The sequence below is a fragment of the Saccostrea echinata genome, unplaced genomic scaffold (assembly GCF_033153115.1).
Source record: "Saccostrea echinata isolate AGI-Se365-2 ecotype Australia unplaced genomic scaffold, CSIRO_AGI_Sech_v1 ptg000054l, whole genome shotgun sequence".
In the NCBI taxonomy this organism is placed as follows: Eukaryota; Metazoa; Mollusca; class Bivalvia; order Ostreida; family Ostreidae; genus Saccostrea; species Saccostrea echinata.
In genome coordinates this window covers 31,400,134-31,427,217 of record NW_026889803.1, presented here as the reverse complement: position 1 = coordinate 31,427,217, position 27,084 = coordinate 31,400,134, and the positions used below count along the sequence as shown (strand labels likewise).

The 27,084-nt window shown below is 33.2% G+C and overlaps 2 protein-coding genes across 2 annotated transcripts; one reads left to right on the top strand and one right to left on the bottom strand.

Annotated features, from left to right (window-relative positions):
• Positions 1–218: 218 nt before the first annotated feature.
• LOC133206032 (probable leucine--tRNA ligase, mitochondrial) lies at positions 219–18,316 on the top strand. Its single transcript, XM_061341938.1, has 23 exons — positions 219–425; positions 1,986–2,087; positions 2,696–2,824; positions 3,352–3,443; positions 3,812–3,872; positions 7,025–7,114; positions 7,392–7,535; positions 9,242–9,355; positions 11,937–12,059; positions 12,185–12,209; positions 12,357–12,467; positions 12,802–12,902; positions 13,108–13,161; positions 13,300–13,410; positions 13,786–13,901; positions 14,469–14,635; positions 14,877–15,050; positions 15,630–15,721; positions 16,021–16,111; positions 16,402–16,559; positions 16,701–16,778; positions 17,537–17,686; positions 17,962–18,316. Exons 1-23 carry the CDS (start codon positions 315–317, stop codon positions 18,277–18,279), a joined length of 2,712 nt encoding a protein of 903 aa, XP_061197922.1. The 5' UTR covers positions 219–314; the 3' UTR covers positions 18,280–18,316.
• A 4,635-nt stretch (positions 18,317–22,951) lies between these two features.
• LOC133204788 (uncharacterized) lies at positions 22,952–24,343 on the bottom strand. The gene has a single exon (XM_061340536.1). The coding sequence runs from the start codon at positions 24,341–24,343 to the stop codon at positions 22,952–22,954; it is 1,392 nt and encodes a 463-aa protein (XP_061196520.1).
• Positions 24,344–27,084: the final 2,741 nt, after the last annotated feature.

Sequence of the window (27,084 nt, the reverse complement as noted above, 5' to 3'; positions counted from 1 at the left end):
TAGACCTCGTTGAAAATTATCTAAAGCTACATCCCAGTCTAAGTGCAAAACAATAGTCACAAGCCATTCCGGATAATATTTGTTTATCCGATGAAGTTCTAGATTTAGCGTGCTTCGCATCATTCCGACTTTCGGCACCGTTGTGAATTTTAACCAACTTTACCAAGTTGGGAAAAAATGTTAATTTTTATAAGCATATGTCTTTTAGCAATGCATTTATAAAAGTGTTGATATTTGCAGTTTCAACAAAGGAAGATTTTTTTATGTTTGTTATGTAACCGCATGTAAACAGAGAGAGAGAAAGAGAGAAAAAAATGTCTCGTGTCCACATCAACAAGCGCTTCAGTTGGTCCATTCTTCGAAAACTGAAGTGTAACAGTGGTTTGAAAAAGTGCAGATTTATCTACAGCAAAACTGGAAAATGGGTAATGGGTTTGTTAGATTAGCTGATGTAATATATATGACCTTGAATTCTTCCTCCGACTATTATCCCCCTCCTGCATTTATAATTTGACCGTGCAGGGAAGAATCAGAATGTATGCCTTACCAGGCTAGACGAACTCTAAAAACGGCGTGAACTCCGAAAACGAAGTCTTCGGCTCCATCATGCATTGCGGCAAAATGGCGTCCGATGTAAACAAACGGCGGATTGTCGTTCGCTTTCTCCAAATATACGGGTGCATGATGGCTGTATTTAGTGCATTGTGACTTTATTTTAATTTTTGTTGAATGGATAATTATATTTATTAAATTATTTTGTGGATATTGACTTGTTTATTGCTTCAAACTCTTGCATAGTAGTAAATTGGATATACGACATTGAATTCAATACTGCCGGTAAGAATTATTTTCTTATTTGATTTATTGTCTCTTTGATTTAAATTTTATGTCGTTCTTAAAATATAGGTGCTTTTATTTGTTTTTGAAGACACTCAACTTGTATTTCTTTTAATTAGAAAATGCGTATTTTTCACCACGGAGCAGAGATATTCACAGGTTCATTTTTTAGAAGACATGTTGTGACCTTAATTTCTAGAAGTGTGGTTTTTAAAGATTTCATATTGATAGCCAATAGTTTTAAAAATGTTTTCATAATAATATCTGTTCGTATGTGACAAAAAATCGGTAAATAACGATGGTAAGAACTTACGCTTTCAATTCAGATGTCGTACACAAATAAAAATACCGGAATGCTAATTTATGTGTAAAATTCAGTCAAGTTTTTAACAGTTACAATATATATTATCCCATTTTGCATATATATCCCTTTTATTATGCATATTTACTTCTCAAACGTATCATTTTCTCTGTAATTGACCTGACTTCAAACGTCAACTTTGAAAGTAAATATCTCCTTTTTTGCAAATAAAATGAAAAATCTGACAAATACGATCTCTTCCAAAGTCTTTTATTTAGCATTTCTGAGTACTGGCATAATTGCCATACTTTCCAAAACTTTGCACAGACAGTTTTTGTAGACCCATCGTTTTTGCCGAAAAATCGCCATTTTTTGTGCGTGTGCGCATGCGCGGACTCTTTTTTCGGAGTCTTTTTCAGTCTCAATTTCTTACTTCCGGAAACGCTGTTTTTGGACTTCGTCTAGACTGCTTACTGTAAGACTTACTGTATTACCCAGGATTCCCCACAACCAGATAATGTTACAACTGTTCTTATTCAAGAAACCGACTTTTGATGCTTGATAGATTTATTGCAGGAAGATTAAATGTAATCACATTTTTATGTTTGCATGAGAGACCATAGATCTTATTTTAGTTAAACTGCATGTAGATTGTCCAAATTTGCACTATGAATAAAAAAAAGAAAACTCTGAAAACTAAGTCTCACTGAAATTTTATTGCTTTGTATTTCAGTATAAAGAAGATATAAGTGAAAATATATTTGTATCCTATAGTTAAAATAGTTTTTAGTGTAGCAAAGTTTTAGCACCATTCATGTCATAAAATGATTGTTGTTGTGTTTGATAGGATGCATCTGAATTTACACCTGAAGTCAGAGCTGAGGTGGAAAAACACTGGATACCACTTCTGCAGAAAAACAACAATGAAAGATGCTTAAACAAACCTCAGGTAAAAGAGGCAAATAGAAACACAAACAGTTGAACTTCGGTATCTCAAACACTGATATCTCAAATACCATGGATATGTCAATGTGATTTGGAAGTCCCAACCACTTATTCTTTTAGTTTTTAAAAAAAAAACATTGATATCTCAAATATCTCAAAGGTTTTCATCAGTTCAATTGAGTTCCATATAACGAGGTTTGACTGTATTTTATCTATTGACAAAAATCTGCTGAATATGAAAAAAGTTTAGAAAGTAATTGAGACAAAGAATAGATATTGAAATAATTTCATTCACAGAGTTGTATTGCAATGATGTCAGGAATATAAAAATTCATGTACTGCCATAATTTTAAAATTGCACAAAGTGGAATAGATAGTTGTATGACAAGCATGCAAGTAAATCATTTTTTTTACACAAATCTGCTGGTACATAAATTCTAGATAGACTTTTAAGGATGAAAAAGATATGTAATCTTGACCTTTACGAAGGTCACACTATTAACATCTTTCTTCAATTCATTTTACAAAGATAAACATACATGTATAATCTGATGGCTCTAACATATGTCTGTCTAAGCTGAATGTCTTTGATATGATATTCCTTATTGCCAGGACTCCAAGGAGAAGTTCTATGTGTTGTCCATGTTTCCTTATCCCAGTGGTAAACTCCACATGGGACACGTCAGAGTATACAGTATCAGTGACGTCATCGCTCGCTTTCATCGCTTAACTGGCAAAGATGTAAGTCATCAAAAAGATCATTGCTCTCTATCATCACTTCTTGCAAAGATGAAAGTCATCAAAAATATCATCACTCTCTGTCATTGCTTAACTGGCAAATGTTATGTCTTCAAAAAGATCATTTCTCTCTCTCATCACTTCTTGCAAAGATGAAACTCATCAAAAGGATCATTGTTCTTTTTCATTGCTTAACTGGCAAAGATGTAAGTCATCTAAAAGAGTAATGCTCACTTTCATTGTGTGACTGACAAATATGAAAGTACATGTCCTAAAAATGATGCAGTATCTTTGGTTTGTGATAAATACCGCCGGTAATTATTCAGTACTTGTTTCACATCAAAACACCTTGTATTCTTTGGCAACAAAAAAATTTGTAAATTGAGACAAATTTTTAAAGAAACCTGAACTTTTCTTGTCTATTGCTGTTAATTGTTGTTGCATAACAAGTAATGGAAACAAAAGCTTGTGCATTTGATATTTTATTTGGAGATTCATTATATTTTTTAACAAAAAGTTTTCCTGTAAAGGTTGTTCATCCTATGGGCTGGGATGCTTTTGGTCTGCCCGCTGAAAATGCAGCTATTGATCATGGGGAACTTCCAGATGTGTGGACTAGAAGGTATCAAATTGCATTGTTCACAAAACACCTTTTACATGTATATGTATTTACATGTAAAATTTGGGAGTGGGGAGGGAGAAGGGTGTTCAATTATTTTGGACCCAGGTTAACTAAATGTCTGATAAAAAAGATGCACTTCTTCTCATTAGTCAGCATATTATATTATAATGTCAAACATTGCATCAATGTTTCATTTTATTCCAAAATTCTACAAAAATGACCATTATTTTTAGCTGAATGTCAGTTTAAAATCTTGACTAGAGTACAACCTCAGATCCTAAATTTATAGTGTATTTTTGTTGGAATTATTACAGGTGTAATCAATGTTTAGATTTAATCTGCTGATTTTAACTCTTTTTTTTCTGCAGGAACATTATTGCCATGAGAAAACAGTTGAATGACATGTGCTTCAGCTTTGATTGGAATACAGTGAGTTTCTTCCCTTTATGCATTTTTAGCTCTTCTGAGCCAAAGGCTCAAAGAGCTAATGCTATGGCCATTTGTGCGGTGTGCGTAAACTTTTTAGAATATAGGCCATAACTCAAGAACCCCTTGGCCAATTATTGTCAAATTTGTCACAGGGTATCCTTGGCCCAAGGGCTCCCTTTTATACTAAAACTGGGGCTGTGACCCTTTAACAAGGGGAGATAATTAGGAAAATAGAAACAAAAGTACTGGTTGCTAAAAAATCTTCTTCTCAAGAACCACTGGGCAGATTATCACCAAACTTACACAAAAGGATGAGGATATGTTGTAGATTAAAATTTGCACGGGGATTTACCCTGGGGCAAAGGGCGTGGTCTCAAGGTCACTTCAAAGTTGACCAAAAATTACATTTTATTAAAATGTTGATATTTTGCTTACTATAAGGACTAGGATCATCAAATCTTGTCAGTTGGTGCATCTAAGGACCTCATATCATGTTGACTCAAAAGTAGGTCACAGTGACCTACTTTTTAAATTTTGCGGCCATTCTTTTTCAAAATGATTTAGAGGCATATTTTGAACAATTTAAGGCCTATGATCATCAAACTTTGTCAGTTGATGCATCTTGGGTCCTCAAAGTACGTCAACTAAAAAGTAGGTCACCTTGACCTACTTTTTGAATTTTATGGCTAATCTTTTTTAAAACAATTAAGGTCATTAATTCGAATACGGGGAGGCTTAGAATCATTAAATCTTGTAAGATGATGCATCTTGGGGCCATAAAACATATTTATTAAAAAGTAGGTCACAGTGACCTACTTTTTGAACTTTGCAGGCATTCGATTTCAAAGCGTTTTAGAGGCATAATTTGGACATTTTAAGTCCTATGATCATAAAACTTTGTAAGTTGATGCATCTTGGGTCCTCAAAAAAGGTCAACTGAAAAGTAGGTCACCTTGACCTACTTTTCAATTTATATGACTATAATTAAATATTTCAGGTACTAATTGGCTTAGAATCATCAAACTTTGTCAGTTGATGCATCTTGGGTCTTCGGAGTAGGTCGACTAAAAAGTAGGTCACCGTGACCTACTTTTGAAAATTTATGGCGTTAATTAAATATTTCGGGTACTAATTGGGTTAGAATCATCAAACTTTGTCAGTTGATGCATCTTGGGTCTTCGGAGCAGGTCGACTAAAAAGTAGGTCACAGTGACCTACTTTTGAAAATTTATGGCGATAATTAAATATTTCGGGTACTAATTGGCTTAGAATCATCAAACTTTGTCAGTTGATGCATCTTGGGTCTTCAGAGTAGATCGACTAAAAAGTAGGTCACCGTGACCTACTTTTGAAAATTTATGGCTTTAATTAAATATTTCGGGTACTAATTGGCTTAGAATCATCAAACTTTGTCAGTTGATGCGTCATGGGTCTTCGGAGTAGGTGGACTAAAAAGTAGGTCACCGTGACCTACTTTCGGAAAATTTATGGCTTTAATAAAATATTTCGGGTACTAATTGGCTTAGAATCATAAAACTTTGTCAGTTTAGGCGTCATGGGTCCTCGGAGTACAACAACTGAAAAGTAGGTCACGGTGACCTACTTTTGAAAATTTATGGCTTTAATCAAATATTTCGGGTACTAATTGGCTTAGAATCATTAAACTTTGTCAGTTGATGCGTCTTGGGTCCTCGGAGTACAACAACTGAAAAGTAGGTCACGGTGACCTACTTTTGAAATTTTATGGCTGTATTTAATATTTTCAGGAATTATTTGGCTTAGAATCGTCAAAATTTGTCAGTTGATGCATCTTTGGTCCTCAGAGTAGGTTGACTGAAAAGTAGGTCATTGTGACCTACTTTTGAAAATTTATGGCTGTAATTAAATATTTTGGGTACTTATTGGCTAGAATCATCAAACTTTGTCAGTCGATGTATCTTTGGTCCTCGGAGTACAGCAACTGAAAAGTAGGTCACGGTGACCTACTTTTGAAAATTTATGGCTTTAATTAAAGGCAGAGATTTTAAGCACCGCCTTCGAAAATACCTGGTCTGTGTATCCCTGTCAATCAAGTGCATTAAGGTACATCATTGGGTGCTAGAACTTGATTGACACTTACTTACTAGTCCTTATGTATACCCTGTACACCTTGTTTGGCACTCGTGGTGACTTTCCAATTAACTTTTGATCCTTTGATATTTACCACACATGGTATAAACAACAGAGAAGCTGTATTATATACCGTGGAATTTTTAGCTTGATAATACATGTATATACACATACACCTTTCGTATTTGTAATAATAATGATATTCTTTATGATAATATATTATTATATCAAAATTAGGTATAATTTTTTTTTCAAAGCTCAACAAACACTTTAAATAATAATATTGTTTTAATGAGTGGGAATGTTTTGACACACATTCAATTATAAATTAATAAAAATATTGAGATTAAACTTTAATTACAACTTTTTATTTCTAATTTAAAATAATCTCAAAATCCCAACACAGGTAAAGTTTCATAGTTTGACTTCTTGGGTATTCTACTGTGTATTAAATCACTTCCTGTGTATAGGGATTAGAGGACAAACGACCACAGGTAGACGGCTAGCCCTCAAGGCATTCACACCTGTACAAAATAAGCCCCTCCCTCACCTGGAATTTACCACCCGGTAAAAAATCTCTGCCTTCAAATATTTTGGGTACTAATTGGCTTAGAATCATCAAACTTTGTCAGTTGATGCACTTGGGTCCTTGGAGTAAAACAATTGAAAAGTAGGTCACTTTGACCTACTTATAAAATTTTATGATTATAATTTTAAAAAATATTTTAGGTATTAATTGGCTTAGAATCATCAAACTTAGTTGATGGGTCCTCAGAGAATGACAAGTGATAAGTAGGTCACCATGACCAACTCTCAGGTACTAATTGGCTTAGAATCATCTTGGGTTCTCAGAGTGTGAATTGGAATTTCAAGGGTTTATGTAAATATACAGGATACTTCGAGGCTTCAAATAGAAGTGATAGGTTGTACAGTTTATCAGAAGAGCGATTCAAGGCCGATGGGCCTCTTGTTAGATTTTAGATCTATAACAATTAATGTAATTAGGCATTTAGTTTTATTTTGTTTGTGTCCCCTTCTTATAGGAATACGCCACTTGTGATCCTGAATACTACAGGTGGACACAGTTCATATTCCTGAAAATGTTTGAAGCTGGGCTGGTAGAACAAAGAAAAGTAAGAGTTCAACTTACCATAGGTCACCAAATTTTTGTAAAACATTATTTTTGTGAAAAAGTTGTTTTTTATTTATATGCGAGACAAAATTTGCTTATTTCTGTATTTAGTGATTTAGAATACAAATATACATGTAAAATTTTTGCAAGGAGACGGTCTCATGTAATTAGGAGAAAATATAGTTCTGGTGAATAAAAGTGATTAATAGTGAATATCTCTATGCACAGTTCTATTTTAGACTAAACTAAACTGAACTGGTACATTTTAAATTTTTCAGGAAATTGTGAATTGGGATCCAGTAGATGAAACTGTTTTAGCCAATGAGCAGATTGATGAAAAAGGTTGTTCTTGGAGGTCAGGGGCCAAAGTTCAAAAGATTTACCTTAAACAGTGGTTCATTAAAACCAAAGTATATGCAAAGGTACTGAAATCAAATAAAATCTTTAAATGTATATTCAAAGTATTTGGAATGGAAGAACACTAAGTAAGAGAGAGGAATTCCCTAAGCATTCTAATCCTTATTGTATTGGAAATAAAAATTGTTTAAATCAAATTACAGAATAAAACTTTTCTGGAAATTTTTTTCAGTTTGATGTAAATGTTGCATATGTATTTGTCTATATGTCATTGCTCCTGACAAAAATAATGAGATAAAGATCAGCAAAACTAATTGACATTTTGTAAGAACTGCGAACGATAGCATTGTTCTCCCGCCTACCTCCAAGTCAATTTTCAAAAGTTAACACATTTGAATGATTTTTCATATTTATATTCATATTTATATGAATTTTCATAAAACATTTCTTCTTTTGGAAAATTAAGAGAGGTAACTCTATAATTTGGATAAAACTTGTGTTCTTCACTATAGAAATCAACGGAAAATATTTTTATAACATCTTCCACCCCCCACCCCCCGTGAAACCAAATTTTTTTTTAACAGGTAATATGGACTGTCATTTCACAAATTCATACCAAAGCTTTTTGTGTTTCACGGAGGGGGGGGGGGACATATATTTACAGACAAAAAACTACAAAAATGCTAATTTTTTTCACCAATTTCAAAGGGTTTTACAACTAAAACATTGTATTTAATTAATAAAATATGTTTAATTTTATATGCATAAAACATAAGAAAATATTTAAGGAACCTTTTTTCATATCCAAAAATATTTTAAAATGTGCTGATGCTTTAAAGACCGATTTCGATGGAAAATATCGTCTACCCCCCTTATTTAAAGAGCTGCAATTAGGGGTAATTAACTATTTAACACTGGCATTAAAATTATCAGTCAATTACCATTGAACTGTTCTTTGCATTCAACAAAGATTGTACGGCAAAATTGCCATTAGTATTGAATTAAATGGGTGTAAAATGTAGGCAGGAATCTCGAGTTAGTGTGCGTAGTTCTTCTGTTTGGCAGCTGTATGGCAGCCATGTTGAATGAATTTTAAATTGAAGTAGATCTACATTTATACTTGTAATTTCTCAGTGATCCTTAAAAGGCAGAGCCATATTGTGAAGGGGATTAATTGTACAGTTGTAATTGTCATGTTTTTCTCTCCTCTGACACAATCATGGTTTGATGAATTTAGAACAGGAGTTTCCTCCCTGTCTCTATATCAATTACATAGTATAGCCAGAATAAAATATAATCTTAGTTAGTGCTCAACATTAACTAAAACATCCATGTGTCCATAATACAAGTTGCCTTCAAATGTTATTTGTCCAAATACATATTGTACATGTTCAACTCTGAACAGATATAAAAAAAATGTAGAAGTTTAGTATTATCAAGACTGAAGTACCTACATGAGTACATGTATTAGTATGACTTACAAAGAGGAAAATGAAAATATTACTGATATTGCGCTCATTTTCAGATTAGTGATATTCGGTGAGGTATAACTGAGCCATTTAGATTGTAAACCATAGAAAAAAAAAGATTTTTAGAAACTACCTCTCTGTTTCTTGAATTCATGGATTTATTAACTCCCTGAAAATAGTGAATATTTACACCACAAGTTATTTCCCCCCTATACAGCATTGATCAGTAAGCATTTCATTCAAGACCATGGTTCCTTCATCATTATCTGTGGAGTAATTCATTTTATTTTCTTACATCACAGTCGCTGTTAGATGGGTTGTCAGAGGTGGATGATAATTTATGGAAGGATGTTAAAAAGTTACAGAGGCGTTGGATTGGGGACTGCAATGGAACCAGGATTGACTTCAGATTAAGGGTAAAAAAAATCTTATCTATTTGACTAAATGATTACAAGAAGTCTAATTATAGCAGATATTATTTAACAGTTTTGATACATTGTATTATCAGGTGACATTAAGGTACCCCTGCCATTTCCAGGGGTCTGTGTTTTGCTCTATTCACAATCAATAATGTTTACAGAATTTGTGAGATTGATCACTATACGCTATCTTCAACATTTTCCTATAAAATAAGCTAGTTGCAGAGTATATGCTTAAGTGCAAGTCTCTGTAAGAATCAGGCAAAGTAGGTTTGAAAGTGAATCATGAGGGTTCTCAGAATTTGATGATTTTCAACACATAGATTTCTCTTGTGCTACAATCAATGTATGCAAAGTGAAAAAAGTTTTGGGTCATGGTTACTATGGAAACATGACAAAAGAAATTTCCTTAGCAACCAGTCAATTTTCCATGTGTATGGACAAAAAAATCACAAATCTTTAGGGCTTGAAATTTATTGTGAATATTTAATAATTTCTTCTCATTTATTTTTATCGTAAAGATAAACATTTAAAGTGTTTTCACAATGCATTACATAGAAATAAGATTTTGAGATATATCTGTACTAGACATGGGTAGATATGCATGTTTTGTCTTTTTTGCTGATTCAGCATTTTTGTTGATTTGGATACTTTTCAAATCCTTATTACTCAAACTTCTGGCGTAATACAGGAGTTGCAAGTATTTCGCTCAGTAGCAGAGGAATGTCTCTTTTGGACTTTAAATTCAAAAAGGTGTGTTTTTTGAAAATTCCAATCCATTGCCTAGCAACAAAAATGGATGTTTTGATATATAAAAATGGAAAATTGTACAATGTGAACATTATTAATCTAATAATTTGTCATCTGAGAATATAAAAACACAGTTTAAAATAAGGAAATAAAAATAAAAACAATAAACCTTGTTGCCACTTATTATGTAAAGAAAGTATTTGGAATAGATCTCTATATAGGTGGTAACCATGGTTACACTCGGCATACATTTTATATACAGAAAAACGCTCAGTATTATCTGTATATGTAAATGGCCAATTTGGTTTTTAAGTGCTTGTGAAGGGTCAATAAAGATTCAAAATAGCCGAAAATCTAAATTTTGTTGAAATCAACCTATCTGTTACCATGACAACCAAGGCACATAGCAACCAGACTTTGTTTGATTTAAAATTCTGTTGTCAAACTATTATAATTGTAACTATTATAACGAGCAAAGTTTCATGATAATCGGTGACCTTGCGTGCCAAAAAAAGTTCAAGTTGTTACAGAAAATTGTTCGTAACTCTCCATAACATATTTTGGTTCTTATGTGCTCAAATGTTGTTACCATGGGTTAAAAGTATAAAACTGGGCTAAATTATAAAAATGTACTTTGCTAAGACATCTATTACAAAATCAAATTTGATTAATCGCAATATGCTACCAAACTGTGGATTAATATTTTATAATTGTTCATAAATATTTGCCGAAAGTGACTTTATTTGCTTTGCTGCTATGGAGAATTTGCGGTTGCCATGGAGATAAGTATCTTTACAATATTTCTTGGTTTGCAAAGGTGTCTCAGATATATTTCCTTATTTTAAACTGTGTTTTTATATTCTCAGATGACAAATTATTAGATTAATAATGTTCACATTGTACAATTTTCCATTTTTATATATCAAAACATCCATTTTTGTTGCTAGGCAACGGATTGGAATTTTCAAAAAACACACCTTTTTGAATTTAAAGTCCAAAAGAGACATTCCTCTGCTACTGAGCGAAATACTTGCAACTCCTGTATTACGCCAGAAGTTTGAGTAATAAGGATTTGAAAAGTATCCAAATCAACAAAAATGCTGAATCAGCAAAAAAGACAAAACATGCATATCTACCCATGTCTAGTACAGATATATCTCAAAATCTTATTTCTATGTAATGCATTGTGAAAACACTTTAAATGTTTATCTTTACGATAAAAATAAATGAGAAGAAATTATTAAATATTCACAATAAATTTCAAGCCCTAAAGATTTGTGATTTTTTTGTCCATACACATGGAAAATTGACTGGTTGCTAAGGAAATTTCTTTTGTCATGTTTCCATAGTAACCATGACCCAAAACTTTTTTCACTTTGCATACGTGGTTCATAGCACAAGAGAAATCTATGTGTTGAAAATCATCAAATTCTGAGAACCCTCATGATTCACCTTTTGCCTGATTCTTACAGAGACCTGTACTTAATGGAACATTTGTGATCCTAATTATTGAACAAAGGTTCCATGCTGTACTTGTTGCATATTGCATGAATTGGATAGCATATTTCACCTGTTATGTCATATACAGTTGAACCTCGATATTTCCAACACGGATATCTCGAATACTTTGGATATGTCATTGGAAGTCATTTTGAAGCCCCATCTGCTTATTCCTTAAGCATTTTACCCTGGATATCTCGAATCCTCAGTTATCTTGATGTATTTTCTCGGTATCTTCAAGTTTGAGATAACAAGGCTTGACTGTATGTTATAGCTGATCTTTTTTCTCTTACATATAGCAGTTCAACCTTTACATCTTATTTTCCAGCTTGATGGTATTGAGTGGGAGGAGCCTCTAGCAGTGTTTACAACCACTCCTGAGTGTCTGTATGGAGTGTCTCATATTGCACTACCCACCCACCACAGACTGAATGATCAGAAATACTACAAGGTAAAGGGACTTAACTCTGTAAAAATAATAAGATCATATTTTATGAATGCTATTGTTTGCATTTTTGTAATGCAAACTATTGTCTGTTTGAATTCAGATTTTTAAAAAAAAACTCTTTTTTTCAGTTTCCAGAAAAGAATGGTTCAAAAGGTATCTATTGTATGTCTTAAACAAAAATTGTTCAGTGCAGTGTATTTATTGTATCAGTAAGTATCGGTATGAATTTGAGATTTTTTATAGACAAAGTTGCACATAATTATATAATTATGATAAATGTATTTAAACTATTTGTTTCAGAGATTTTATTAAGTGTGGAGGCTATTCATCCACTGACTGGAAATTCTGTCCCCATCATTGTGTCTCCAGATGTTCCAAATATCCCTTATACTCCAGACAATGAACATTTAGGTATGGAGAGAGAGATCGAGGGATAGAAAGAGAGAGAGATGGAGACAAAGAGAGAGAGCAACCTTATTCAGTTACAAAAAAAATGTCAATTAACCTATTCATGACATTAACCATGGTACTGCCCTTTCTAAGGGTAAATTAATATAGTTTTGGGAAGTTTTTGTTGGCAGATCATTAAATGAAACTGTAATAAATGTGCAATTGCTGTGAGGTCAATTTTCACCAAACTATATCAATTTGCCTTACAAAAGAGCAGTTCCACAGGTATTGTGAAACAGTCTATTCAGAAAGCATCTCAGCTGTTTATTAAAAGTTGTCAATTCCTTAATTTTAGCTATTCCCTGTATTAATGAAGAAGACAGATCAACAGCTGATAAAATGGGCTTTACCTTTGCTGAGGTCATAAAAGATAATGTCATAGTGGAGTCTGGACAGGTATATATGCATGTAGTTGAAATACTATTCTGTTGGCAGTGTCTATCTGTTTAGAACTTGAATTAAAATGGACACCCTCCAGAATGAAGCATAAAGAGGGCAAAATTTCAAATTTTTCATTACTGTATGGAGTGCATGCCAATAACAGTGTTATATACATGCATATTTGTGATTGATTGCAGTGTATTCTAATTTTTTTTATTAGTTTTCTGGACTGAGTAGGGAAGAGGCCCATGAAAAAGTATTGCATTATGCAAAAGTGAGTAAAAATAACTTAAAAGTGACATAAGTTTCAAATCTTAATTTAATATGTGAAGTATATCAACATGCAATGAATTATTTCCTATTGCCTAACACTAAAATTTTCTCAGTAGTATATTTGTTTTTGTTTGAACAGGAGAAGAAGATTGGAGGTTATCTGATGAGTTTGGACTCTAAAGACTGGTTGATTTCTAGACAGAGGTACTGGGGTACACCTATTCCCATTATCCACTGCCCCAAATGTAAGGTCAGTCTGCCATTTAAGATGTTAACGTTGCAAAAGACAGTTTTCTCTTGCCACTGCAAAAGTAAAAAAAAATGAATTTGTTAAATTTTATTTTCTAACCCAAAGTGTAATGTTTACATATATATGTAGATTCTTTTTTTCAAATTCTCAGTTGTTTTTCTTTTGTTTATTTACAATATCTTTTCACTTACTTTTGTTACTGTTGATGGATTCTATGGTTTAATCTGATGAAACGTGAGGGAAATAAACTACTATCTGGGATTGAAAGTTTAACAAAAGTTTTCAATAAACTGGTCCACAAATAACAGTCTCTCTCCTTCCCTCTCTCTTTCTCTCTTAGGAATAGCTAACCACTGACTTATACATTCTTTATAGGCAGTACCTGTTCCACTGGAAGATCTGCCAGTGAAACTCCCTTCCATTGCCAAATTCACAGGGAAATCTTCACCATTAAAGCAAAGCACTGATTGGCTGAATGTACCTTGTCCAAAGTAAGTATAACTTTATGAAGAAAATTTCAAATTCATGCCAATTTGTTGTTGGCAAGTTTTGACAATCACATGCAGTAATACTTACTCTTTATATTTTACTTGAAACAAATACACTGATTTGCACAGTGCCGTACAAGTGATATCAAAATATCCCATATCAATGGCTGGTTCAAAAACCCATTTCAGATATCAGACTAGTGGATAAAAATGCATATCAAAATCAGAAATACGGAGGAGTAAATAAGTTGATTACATGCAATACAATTTGTGCTAAGATTTGTTGATTTGATAAGTTTTAAATTGACCTAAAACTGACTCTATATAATTTTAGATACGTAAGGTCAGAAGCACTAAACTTCTTCACTGACTTAAAAGTTTGCATTTTCATTGACATTGAAATGCAGAAATATATGTGAAATTTTACATTAGATATTTAAAACAATATGTCATATCAACCCAATGTCCCATATCATCATGGTACATGTATACTTTGGCTGATAAGACATATGATATGGATTTTTTAAATATGTAATATACATGTACTCTCTATTTATTACTTTTTGACAGATGTGGTTCACCCTCGGAGAGGGAGACTGATACTATGGATACATTTGTGGATTCCTCCTGGTATTTCCTGCGTTATCTGGACGCACACAACACAGAGGCACCTTATTCACCAGATAAGGTCAACAAGTACATGCCTGTGGACCTGTATATTGGAGGAAAAGAACATGGTAAGGGGAAGAAATGGTTGTTACAGCAGAACATTTGAACATGATAACCTATGAGATCATACAGTTGATAGTTAACCTTCATTGGAAATTAAGTGTAAAAATTCCTCCATATCACCTCTCTCTCTCTCTCTCTCTCTCTCTCTCTCTCTCTCTCTCTCTCTCTCTCTCAATAAAATAAAAAGCTATATTGTATGTTTTATTTTGTGAATTATAATTGCCTGGCATGTTTGTATTTTTACAGCAATACTTCACCTATATTTTGCCAGATTCTTCAATTACTTCTTATGTGACCATGGAGGACTGAAGCACAGAGAACCTTTTGTCAATCTCCTAACACAGGGCATGGTCATGGGTCAATCGTTCAGTGTCAAATCAAGCGGAAAGTATCTTAGGAAAGAACAGGTGGACTTCTCAGGTAGAAATATTACTTTATACTAGGTACATGTACTACTAAGTATGTGAATGTGTTTTGAAGGTCTCTTTATTGCCAGTGGAACTACATACAGTTGATTCTGTACTTAGATAAAATCTCAGGAAGTACATGCTTACATGAAGTGCACTTGTAAGAAAACTTGGACAAAGAAATGATTATATCATTATGCTTTCTTCTTGTGTTCAAATTTTAGTGACATAAAAAAATCTTATAAACATCTTTAAAAAAAAAATAGATTTCTGCCAAATGAGTATTTTGAAAAAATTATAGATCTTATGTATTTACCACAAAGGTCTTAATGCCCATAAAAATTACTGTAGAAGCACACATTTTAGTGGGGATAAAATTTCGTTGATTTGTCACCTAAAAAGGTTTCGTGGGTATTAAATTTCGTTATTACGAAAGTAACCCTCTTTAATATATAGTAATATAAAAATTTTGTGTGGGATTTAATTTCGTTGATAATTATTAACAACAAAATAAGCAAAATTTAATCCCCAACAAATATTTCTACTTTTACAGTAAAGTGAAAGATGTCAAAGGAATTTTTTTTTTGAACAGGTGAGATACCTGTAAAGAAAGGTACAGGTGAGGAAGTTGTTGTACAATGGGAGAAGATGAGCAAATCCAAATACAACGGGGTGGATCCACAGGCATGTCACTCCCAAATTACAATATGTCTTTTGTGAATTTATTGTGAATATTTTGACATCCTCATTTACTTTTTTCCCCTTCATCTTGTAAATAAGCAGGGATATTAATTAAAACAGTGTTTAAATATTAACTTCTAACATGATGGATGTTAAATTCTTAAATTGAAGTGGTTTTCTGTCATTGAGATTAATTAAAATTTTGAGTTGCGGTGATAAGCTTTAGTCTTCATTTATACAAAGTTCAACTAGGGAGATTTGAAGTAGAATTAGATTAATTAGAAGAATATTTTTATTTACAGGATGTTATTGATCAGTTTGGTGTGGATGCCACCAGATTAGCTATTTTAGGCACCGTCTCACCCAGGTCAGACAGGGAATGGTCAAATCAAGGTATCACTATTTAATATATCATGCATATACATGATTTTAAACTGATGCTTAAAAGAATTGGAAAGGGGGGGGGGGGAGAGAGAGAGAGAAAATTTGCATATCAACGTATAAAGGAATATTGTTTTATGAAATTTGGATTACCATTTCCAGAATAGTAGATCTTGTATTGATCACAAAATACTTCCGCTTTTTTAAAGAATTTATTAAATTTTTTCTCTGAATAAGGCATCCGAAAAGGAAGATAACTCTTATAATACTTGCATGAAATTCTATTTTGCAATTGATTGTAGCTTTTGTCAACATAACTCGCTGGCAAAATCGAGTTTGGAACACCATTACAAAGTACATACAGCTCTCTACTGATCCACTTTCCTCAGAGGGGGATCCAAGTAAATTGACTGAGATTGACAATAAACTTTTCCAAAACAGAAATCACTTGATACATGAGGTGAAGCGTCTTTTTTTTAATTAAGCACTATACATGTATTAAAGGAATATGTAAAAAAAAAAAAAATAGATTTTTAAGTTGTTTTATTTTTGAAACATTTTTTAATCTCAATATTAGAGACAAATCATTATATTGTGACAGGTGACGATTTCACTGGAGACACTCTTTAACACTAGCATAGTAATGACTCTTCTGTTTGACTTCATGAAGAAAATCAAGGTAAGAAAAACCTGTGTGTATATGTGCATTCGAGACATTTTGTACTTTTGATGGCATTATCAGAAATACTACTCAGACTGGTTGATTTACATTAGAGTTGTGAACTTATCTAATCCTATAATCTTCTGTTCACAATTTTATCCCAGATCTTGAATTGTTAAAAAAAATTGCAACTGAAATAAAAGCTTTTATTATTTTTTTTAATATAAACTTTAAGGTAACAGATCAGATCAATGACATAGATAGAAATCAAAGATCAAATAGAAAGTACCCTTCCTATCCTCATAGACTTTAGAAATGGCACGAGCATTGTGTTTTACAAACATTTTGCTGATTCGGTTGTACTTGCTTTACATATATGAAATTGATCTCATTTGATGCATTAATTAACTCTATAATTTCAATTCATACATATAATATATTATGTAGACAAAGAGATTTGATCATCTTACGTGAACCTCTCTATGCTTTCTTATATATAGAAATGAGAACAAATTTTAACTTTATTAAGAAAATACAGTTGAACTTTGGTATCTCAAACACTGATATCTCGAATATCATGGATATATGGAAATGAGTTGGAAGTTCCAACCACTTATCCTTTAAGTATTTTACCCTTGATATCTCGAATCCTTGTATATCTTGAAGTTTTTTCACGGTCCCATCGAGTTCGAGATAACGAGGTTTGACTGTATATAGAAATGAGAACAAATTTTAACTTTATTAAGAAAATAGTTCAGATCAGTTCTATTCTTCAGGTTGTGCCAGATGAAGTTAAACTTGTAAGCAGGGAGTATGAGAAATGTTTGGCTGACATGATCATTATTATTGCCCCGTTTGCCCCTAGTTATGCTGAGGAGCTGTGGGTGGGGCTTAGCAGTGTGGCCAGGGGCACAGGGTATTTATGGGTAGGTTTCCAGTTCTGTTTTCTATCCTCAAAATACAGGAATCTGATGTATTTATATAAGATGTCAAAGTCACTCCATGGTTAAGCATAAATTCTGATTAATTTTTTTTTTGACATTGAAATGAAATTGTTAAAAAATATTTTGAAAAGCATCCAATAGTCTAAAGATGTTTTATTTTATTTTGTTGTGCAGTATCAGAATGCCACTAAATTATAAGGAAATTTTCAGTAAGATTGGAACATTTCTGTCTTAGTGCATGTATTTCTGTTTTACAGCATGAAAGCGTATTTAACCAGAAGTGGCCATCGGTTGACCCCAACATGGTGATAAAAGTAAAACTGACACAGAATAAAGGAAGACCTGTAGGAGAAATTACAATGAAACTGAAGGAGTATGGGTGCCTGGATGAGAAGGAACTCTTAGAATTATGTTCAAAGGACAAGAAATTTCAAAATTCTATTGGGAATTCGTATACAAAATTTCACTGGTCTAGGAACGAGTTCCTGCAACCAGTGATAAATTTTACTGTACCAAGGAAAAAGGACTCAGGGAAAGAAGAAAAGAGAGAGAAAAGTGAGAAAAAGACTAGCTAATATAATGTTGGAAATAGGACTTGACTTCATTTGTGTGTGTGGCCACGTGGTGGTGGGGGGGGGGGGATTGGGTCACCTGAGTAAACTAAGGTGACCTATTTATATTTTCATATGTACATTTCTTTAAGAATGATTAAAGATAAAAAAAAATGTTCCTTAGACTATGTTTATTGTCCTGCATACCTAAAGCTAAGCCATATTGAACTGATGATCATGTTTTGATGTTCAATGAACAATGCTGTGATATGACACATGATGAATACATATAAAATACATGAAAACTATTATTTGGCCAAGACTAAGATAACTTGATAGAAGGTAAGGCCTGCCAAGCTCTCTGTGCATTTTCAACCTGAGCCCAAATATCGCTTATATTTCAAGACAGTTAACATGTTTTTTGTTTATCATGCAACATAATTTCAATTCAGCCTTGCTATTTACAGCAAATTTAGGCACATTTCTGCAGCTGAAACTATGTCACAATGGCATGAACAATGCAATGTACATGATGTCACAAGATGAGCAAATAAGAAAAAAAATTCTCACACCAATTAATGATTTATCATCATTAAGATTTATCAAAACAACATAAAACTGAATACACATGGCTTTACTAGGGCATTGACTGATTAAAGCTTTGTTTTATTGGGTTACCTTTTTAATGTCAATGGAGGGTGGTTACAGGATAAATGGCAAATTTGTATAACAGAAATTTATAAGTGCAAATCAATTTTATTTGGTTTGACTGTATTTGTTATTCAGAAAACTATTTTAATTGTTTGATTTTATCTTTTTCAAACGGCAATACAACTGAATTAAGGAAACAAGTACATTGTATTGGGGGGGGGGGGGGGGGGTATTTATCAGTGTTCATGGCAATGTTGAATACAGTGAACCCTCCATACCTTGAATTAGGCAGAACTGAATGAAGATTAAACGTCAAGACTTCAAAGGATATAAATTATCAAAGTTGAGATACAAATTCTTAATGGGATATAGACTGACAGCTTATTTAGAAATATCTCTGGTATTTAGGCAATCTAAATCTTAAATGTTAATAATCTTGCATGTTACCCGGTAATATACATTGAAAATGGTCATGTTAGGTAGAAAGACATTTCTGCAGTCTGAAAGCTGAATTAAGTACATGTACTTAATTGTGAATTATCCACTAAAACATCTTCATTCTGTTTGTTCAGTTAGCCTGTAATTCAGGTTTTGACAAAGTGTTTGATTAATGTAGTGTAAATGTTGGCTTTGTACTTTAAATTGATTTTGATCATGAATTTTGTATGGAGACGAACAGACCAGTTCCAAGAATGAAAAGGAGGGGATTTTTGCTGTCTCACCATTGTTAAGCTCTAATTAATTTTTCAAAAAATCTAATTTTCTTTTTACGTATCAAACGAAAACTTTTTTTGTATTAAATGGAGCTAAGCGAAATTTGAAAAATTTATGTTTGAAACAGGAATATTTAGGAAGGGCTTCTGTCTCCTTATCGAGATATGAAATGCATGCACATTCTGATTAAATACTTTTTGGAGAAATGATTAACAATATTTATCAACTAAAAGCAAACAGTTTTAAAATGAACAATGACTTTTCATTGAATTGGAAGTATTTTATTTAAATCATTAAATTAACAATTCATTTACATTGCCCATCCCTATAAGCTAATAAAGACTTTCGTTGTAGCCCTATACATACGAGGATAGACTCATAGACTGTCAAATAAAATTCAATAAATTGAGAAAATAAAATCTTTTGTTTAAAATCAAGGCATACATACTGACTGCATTAACAATGAAACACCAGGGAAGTTATCATTTTAATGTATTTGATATTGCTACCATGAATGCATTTTGTTGGCATCATGGAAGATTGCACAGAGCAAGTTTTTGTTTTTGTTTCTGGTCTTTTAAAAAATAAAAAAAAACTATCTAGTACAGTATAATTTCAAGAAGTTGTATAACCCGTTTTAACCAAAATTTGCACGAATTAAATTTTCTTATTACAAGCTAATTAAGATTGGCAGACTAGCGCATTATTTCTTTAAAATACAAGGTTAACCATCATATTTAATTTTTGAATTGAATTATGAGCATACGATTTGCAAAACTCACTTGGGAGAAAATATGATTTTAACACAAACAAACAATGATAAACTGTCAGTTTGGATGATAGTGAGATCTAATAGCAATCTATGATATCTGCACAATTCTAAATTATTGTATTCACTTACATGTATATTCATGTAATGAAAGGGGGAGGGGGTGGTTTAAATCATAGTAAAGAAAGATTATCTGTCCTTATTGCAGTTTCAAATAAAATGACATGAAGGTGCATTGTGTACGGGTATAAGCTGAATTTTGTCCAAAATGTATCTGAGCTAACCTGAAAGAATACTAGTAACAATACATGTTCGTGTTTAATATTATTTTGAAGTAGTGTATTAAATTCGAAGCATAATATACCAAAGGGGAATGGGCTCAATAAAAACACACACAAATTCACTAAGAGTAGAAATGAAATATGAAAATAATGAAAGGTAATTATTCTTAAAAGTCCATTTTAAACAGTACAAGTTGTATGAAAAAAGTTGATCAACATTCGACCTAACGACAGATTTTATTTGCAAACAATATCATTGTATCGACCACAGAATTCGCAAAATGTTGACTTTTAAGGAAATTGTTGAAACCCTTATATTATAAACTTATTTGTCTGTAGTATATCTCCTTTAAACAAATTACCATACGCACATGCTCTTGAGCATCAAATGAACTGGGAAATACACACACCATATACAGGTGATAATGATATGTTGCTATATAAGTAATGGGAGGTCTTTTCATTTATAAGTTTTTCAATAAATTAAATATTCTGCTTTATCCAAAAAAAAAGCCTGATGATTAAAGGGCACAATTAAAACCCATTTGAATTCCAACATATTATTGAAAGACCCTTTCATGACTATGTCTATGAAAATAAATAAATAAAACGCAAAAAAAAAAAAAAAAAAAAAAAAAAAAAAAAACGGAAAATAAATGAATGAGTTTAACAAAAAATTAAATATCAAATAATGCTTTATTTTTTCTCCATTCTTCCTAAATACATTTTCGCACGATTTTAGAAAATTAAGAAAGTCTGTTGTTATTGGTTTCTTAATTTTTACCTATAGTTAACGAATGATATGAATCTGCAATATCTCAGGATCTTTAGGGCAAGCTTGGAAAACTTTGTTGGGAAAACACGGAAATTCGCAAAAAACCAAGATGATACCGACCGTGGCGATAATACTCAAACATAAATGCTAAAAACATAAAAGGGACAATTTCGACTAAAATGCCAACCTTGCTAATTTGCTATATTTTAAATGTACGTTCCGATAATTAACTTTATTCAAATAATCAATACGTCTATGCATTAAATTTGTTCCGAAATATAAAATTTCGAATCAAGTATTGGATGGTTTAATCTACGACCAACTAGACTGTCCATTTATTATGGAAACGATCGACGTTATATCCTGATAATGGTGTCGGCCTGTTAATACAAAATTCTACAGTATAAGAAATGTTTTGGATGTCAACGAGATGTTTATCCATGAACATAAATTACATTCCCAAACCTTTATTTATTGGAAACCAACCCACTTTTATCTTTGTAAAATACTTCTTTAAGTTATAAGTAATTAATTAGCAATCAGTAAGAATTTAGACATAAATAAAGTCTTTAAGGACATACAACGTACCTTACCTACTGATAATTTTTCAAGACATTCTTAATTTAATATTATAGTGCCATCAGATGTTCGTATACAAAAAATCAGCACGCATTCCCAGGGGTTTTGAAACGATATCAATTGATGAAAATTCTTGTATAATTCAAATAAAAGTATACAAAAATTTCTAAACATATATTCTAGATGTTTTGTTTATCCAAACTTGTTTTAGAAGAAGTGTTCAACAGCATATATAGCACACAGTTCCTTATAAGTATTGGAACGCTTCAACTCCATACAGGGAAAAAGACAATATAGTTCAAACTATGTTGCGTATGTCCTTAACACTTGAAGAATACTGTTAATATGGAAGAATAATTTATTTTTTTACAAGTACATGTTCAATGCCTTTATGTTTTATGTCACTTTTCCAAAAAAAAAAAAAAAAAAAAAAAAAAGAAAAAAGAAAAAAAGGAAATAAACAGTGAAACTTGTCTAATCCGAATGTTGTATATTCCGAAATCTTGCCTAATACGATGTAAACTTAAAATTGTTTGAAATGTTGTCTAATCTGGAAGGTTGTCTAATTTGGCCAATTTCTATGGAATAATGTCCGGATTAGACAAGTTTTATTGTAAGTGTACTTATGTAAGTACATGTATACTTATATAATTATGATACACTTGCTACGCAAGCATTACCCCTCGACGTCCAAGCTGGGTATATCAAAAATAAAAAAAAAAAAAAATTTAACTTTTATTGGTAAAAGACCGTTGCTCCATTATAGCGTGTCCTAATTTTTCAAATTATATTGCGATTTAACATTGAAATCTTAGTTCAGTAGTTCAATGAGTCTTTGAAATATTCGTAGTTGATTTCACAACAAATGAAATATCCACAAGAGGTTTAGAATGCTATTTTCCACAGAATGGCGACCTCTCTGATTGCCTATACTGTGATCTTGTACACGCAAACTTTGTTGTCGTGCCACTGCCCGACCCACAACCGCTGCTGGTTGTCAACACACAGACCACGTGGTTTTTGCAGCCCGTGCTTCTGGGCCAAGATGATGAACAGGAAGGTTCCATTTTTGTCGATCATCTCAACAGAGGGATTTGAGTAGTAGGAGTTGCAGATCAAGATGTGGCCTTCGTCGTCCGTGCTGATTCCGTGGGGCCAGAAACCACGATTGCCACCCCCTTTGTAGGAGAAGCGGTGTCGTCCGTACATGTCTATAACAACAACCGCGTGTTTGTTGACGTCAGAAACGCAGATGTCGTTGTTTTTGTTCTCGGTCAAATACAGGGGGTATTTTAGCAACGGTTCGCCTCTACTATCTGAGTCAATGTCGAAGAGAGAACGCCCCGTCTTATCAAATCTCCCGATTTTTGCGTGCTGATCGGAAACTAACCCGACAAAGATGTCCTTATTCTTTGGCGAGGAAAAGACACACGTCGGCCTCCACATTCCCGTTTTGAAGATCGTTTGCACTTCTTTGTTGGTCGTGATTTTCTTCACGCATTTGTGGGTCTTGTCGGCGTAGATCAGTTCTCCGTCGATTGTTGCCGAGTGATATCCTTCGTCCCCTCCATTGGTGACCAACTTCATGAGACTTTTGCCTTTAACATCCATCAAAACCAAATTCCCTAAGTTGTCACTCACCCAAACATGGCCATCTTCTGTGCATGATATATGATGAGCGCTTTTTACTACCGGCACGGAAATTTCATTGTTAACAGCTTCGGATGTGTCCATGGTACTGGGACTTGAGGTTTTCGATGTTGATCGCCCATGGTTGAAAGCTTCGCGAACACGTACATACTGGTCCAGATGTGTTGCTTTGTAAAGTTTTTGGAACATCGGTCTGTCGTCTATTTGAGAATTCTCGCTTTTAATTTCTGGTAGCAACAACTCTTCTGGCTCCGATTTCCTGTTTCTGTAAAACGAGACCAATTCGTAAGGTGTTCCATTTAAATAATCTTCATATTCGTCTGCTGTTTCGGTTAGTTTTGAAATCTGATTTTGAATAACGCGTTCCTTCTTTCGTATTTCGCGAAGCGAAGCCTTGCACCTTGGCAGCAATTCCTTTTTGATTGTAGATATTTTATCCTTAACGAAGTCCAAAGCCGTGGAATAAATCGTGGCAAAATCTCCGATGTTATGGCCACTGTGCTTTTCTCGCATACAAACTGCACACACGGGTGTTACACACTTATTGCAAAACAACTCCAAGAATTTTCTATTATGTATCGGACATCGTTCATCCATCTCTGCAATTTCGGAGTGATTTAATGGAACAACATAATGTTCGTCTACATTCCTGTATTTTAAATGCCTCATTTTACATATTTTACACAAATAGTAATTACAGTTCTTGCATAAAAATCGAGCAAAATTTGTGCAAGATCTACAGTGCTTTTCCTCTAAGGAATCGTCTGTTTCCATCACTGAAAAGGTCTTTATACAAATAAATAATCTTTTGGTTCACAAAACGTTTTTCAAGTAGATGGGGAAAAAATCCCGATGATCGAATTGTTGCAAGGAAGACGATAAGTTAATCTGCGTTTTAAGGTTCAGATGATCTTATTTATCTTTTGAGTCTGATAGGCAAGGCTGAACTTTTTGTATGTTGAAGAACCAATCATAGCTGACAGTGAATCAATTGATGATGAATAAAACATCGCTCATTTTACGGTGCAGGGCAACAAGGGGTGCAATAATATTTGTACATCGTCAATTAATGACGAATTTCCTTGTTTTCTGGAGCTACAACTATTAATCAATGATGCCGTATCACTTTACTGTCTGCTGATGGGACTGAATTGTTTGCCCGATTGTTTGGAAAAACATGACTATCGTCTGGAAAATTCTGATATTATTCTTTAACTATATGTACGTATCCTTTTTTAACAATGAATTTATTGGCGAATCTGAAAATAAAACTAAAGAATGCTCAGATATTAATATTTCCACGAGGGTTTTCCTTAGATACACCATATAAACTTTTTGCTTTTCATCGACGCAATTCAAGGGTGTCTGCTACCATATTTCTACAAAACCGGAGGAGCATCAGGCCATCAGGATTAGGTTGTTTTGAATATTTAGAGAATGATTGACCAATCAGAGAATACCCTGATAGGATTTTCCTGAAACTTAAGCTGGTATATGGTGTTGTTCAGAACTTGTTCAATTAACAGACTTCTAACATTTCATGTGTGATATGATACAATGTTTATACAGTTAGAACGCTCTTTTATGGACTCTTTCATATCAACTCATGTATTTGATTACAACCAAGCCAGCTCCAGGATGAAAATCCATTTTTCACATTTAAATGGTCCGTACTGTAATAATCAAATTCTGAGTTTTCTTTTCGACCTCAAGTGCACGTAAACAGTTTATGTTTATTTATTATCCTTCAAAATCACGTTTGTTTTTGGTACTGTTCTCCTATTAGGATTCAGCATATTATGTATAATATTGCCACTCGATTACAAACAAAAATTTAAAAAAAAAACTCGCATAATATGTTCACTGTGCAGAAATGTATATGTCATCGCTTTGGAGAAAAAGAAGCAAGAAAATCGCTCCAGAACAGACATACTTATTGTTTCCCACCTTCACTGAAAGTGGGGATATTAATTTCTGTCTAGCTGTCTGTCATTCTGTCTGTGCGTAACACTTTCGTTTCTGGACGATGTCTTGAAAAGCCTGTTAGCTATTGCAAGTAAATTTATATCAAAACTCCCTATGGCCTAAAGATCCCCTATCAATTTTGAGGTCAAAAGTCAAAGTCAATGCAATACATTTTGTCTGTGTGTAACACTTTGTTCCCGTACGATAACTTAAAAAGCCTTTGAGCTATTACAATGAAATTTCATGTCACAACTTCCTATGGCCTAAGAAGATCCCTATTGAATTTGAGGTGAAAAGGTCAAAGTTCAAGGTCAGAAATTCATATATTGCAAAAAAATGTTTATCAGATGATAAGTTCTCTTTGAGTTTTTTCAATGAAGTTATGCATCATTACTCTCAGTAACTTAAAGAGGACCCGTTTGATTTTAAGGTCAAAAGATGAAGGTCAAAAACTCATATTATATTGCATAAAATGGTTTCCTTGTGATAACTGTAGTTCTCTTTGAGGTTTCACAATGAAATGTTATACCTTTAGTCAATATGACTTAAAAAGACTCTATATATTTACTATAGTATTCTGAGGCCAAAGACCAAGATCAGAGATTTTCATATTGCATAAAAACATTTCAGGTGATAACTTAAGTTCTCAGTTGGCTTTTGCAATGAAACTTATGGTCATGGATTTCTCTCACTTAAAAAAGACCCTCCGAAAGCGGGACAGTCAAGGTTGAACTTTTTTCTTTCTCCATTTGCATATATTTTTTTCAGTTCTTCCATCCTCTTCTTTTTTAGGTCACCTGAGTCATTCAGGTGACCTATTGCTATCCGTTTTTGTCCGTCGTCGTCCGTCGTGCGTTAACATTTAAACATTTTCAGCTTCTTCTCTGAAACCGCTCAACCAATTTCAACTAATTTTGGCATATAGCATCTATGGGTGAAGGGGGACAAAAATATGAATTTCATGGTCCCTGCCCCCCCCGGGGGCCTGAGGGGTGGGGCTAAAACCACCAAAATTAATGCAATCTTTATAAATCATCTTCTTTACTCCTGGACATCAAGCAGTCAAACTGTTGGTATGATTGTAATAAGCATTGAGCCCTCTACCATAATTGTGAAATTCATGGCCCCAGGGTCAGGGGTTCTGGTGCTAGGGTGGGGCTATATAGATCATATAGTGAAAGTGCATTATTTCTTTGAAAATCTTCTTCTCTGCTCCTGGGTATTAGATAAACTAACTAAGTACATAGTTATGTAGAGCAAGACTGGGTCTTCCAAAATTGTGAATTTCAAGGCCCCTGGGTCAGGGGTTCTGGTGTAAGAGAGAGGCTATATTGATTACATAGTGGAAATACATTAATTCTTTGAAAATCTTCTTCTCTGCTCCTGGGTATCAAATAAAGTAACTAAGTACATAGTTATGATGAGCAAAAGTGCCTCTTCCAAAA

What these genes read in the sequence shown, in the direction of transcription:
- LOC133204788 (XM_061340536.1), bottom strand. Translation starts at nt 24,343, where the DNA reads ATGAGGCATTTAAAATACAGGAATGTAGACGAACATTATGTTGTTCCA.
- LOC133206032 (XM_061341938.1), top strand. Translation starts at nt 315, where the DNA reads ATGTCTCGTGTCCACATCAACAAGCGCTTCAGTTGGTCCATTCTTCGA. An exon ending in GATGCTTAAACAAACCTCAG is followed by an intron (nt 2,088 to 2,695) that starts GTAAAAGAGGCA and finishes CCTTATTGCCAG; the next exon opens with GACTCCAAGGAGAAGTTCTA. An exon ending in GGGGCACAGGGTATTTATGG is followed by an intron (nt 17,687 to 17,961) that starts GTAGGTTTCCAG and finishes TCTGTTTTACAG; the next exon opens with CATGAAAGCGTATTTAACCA.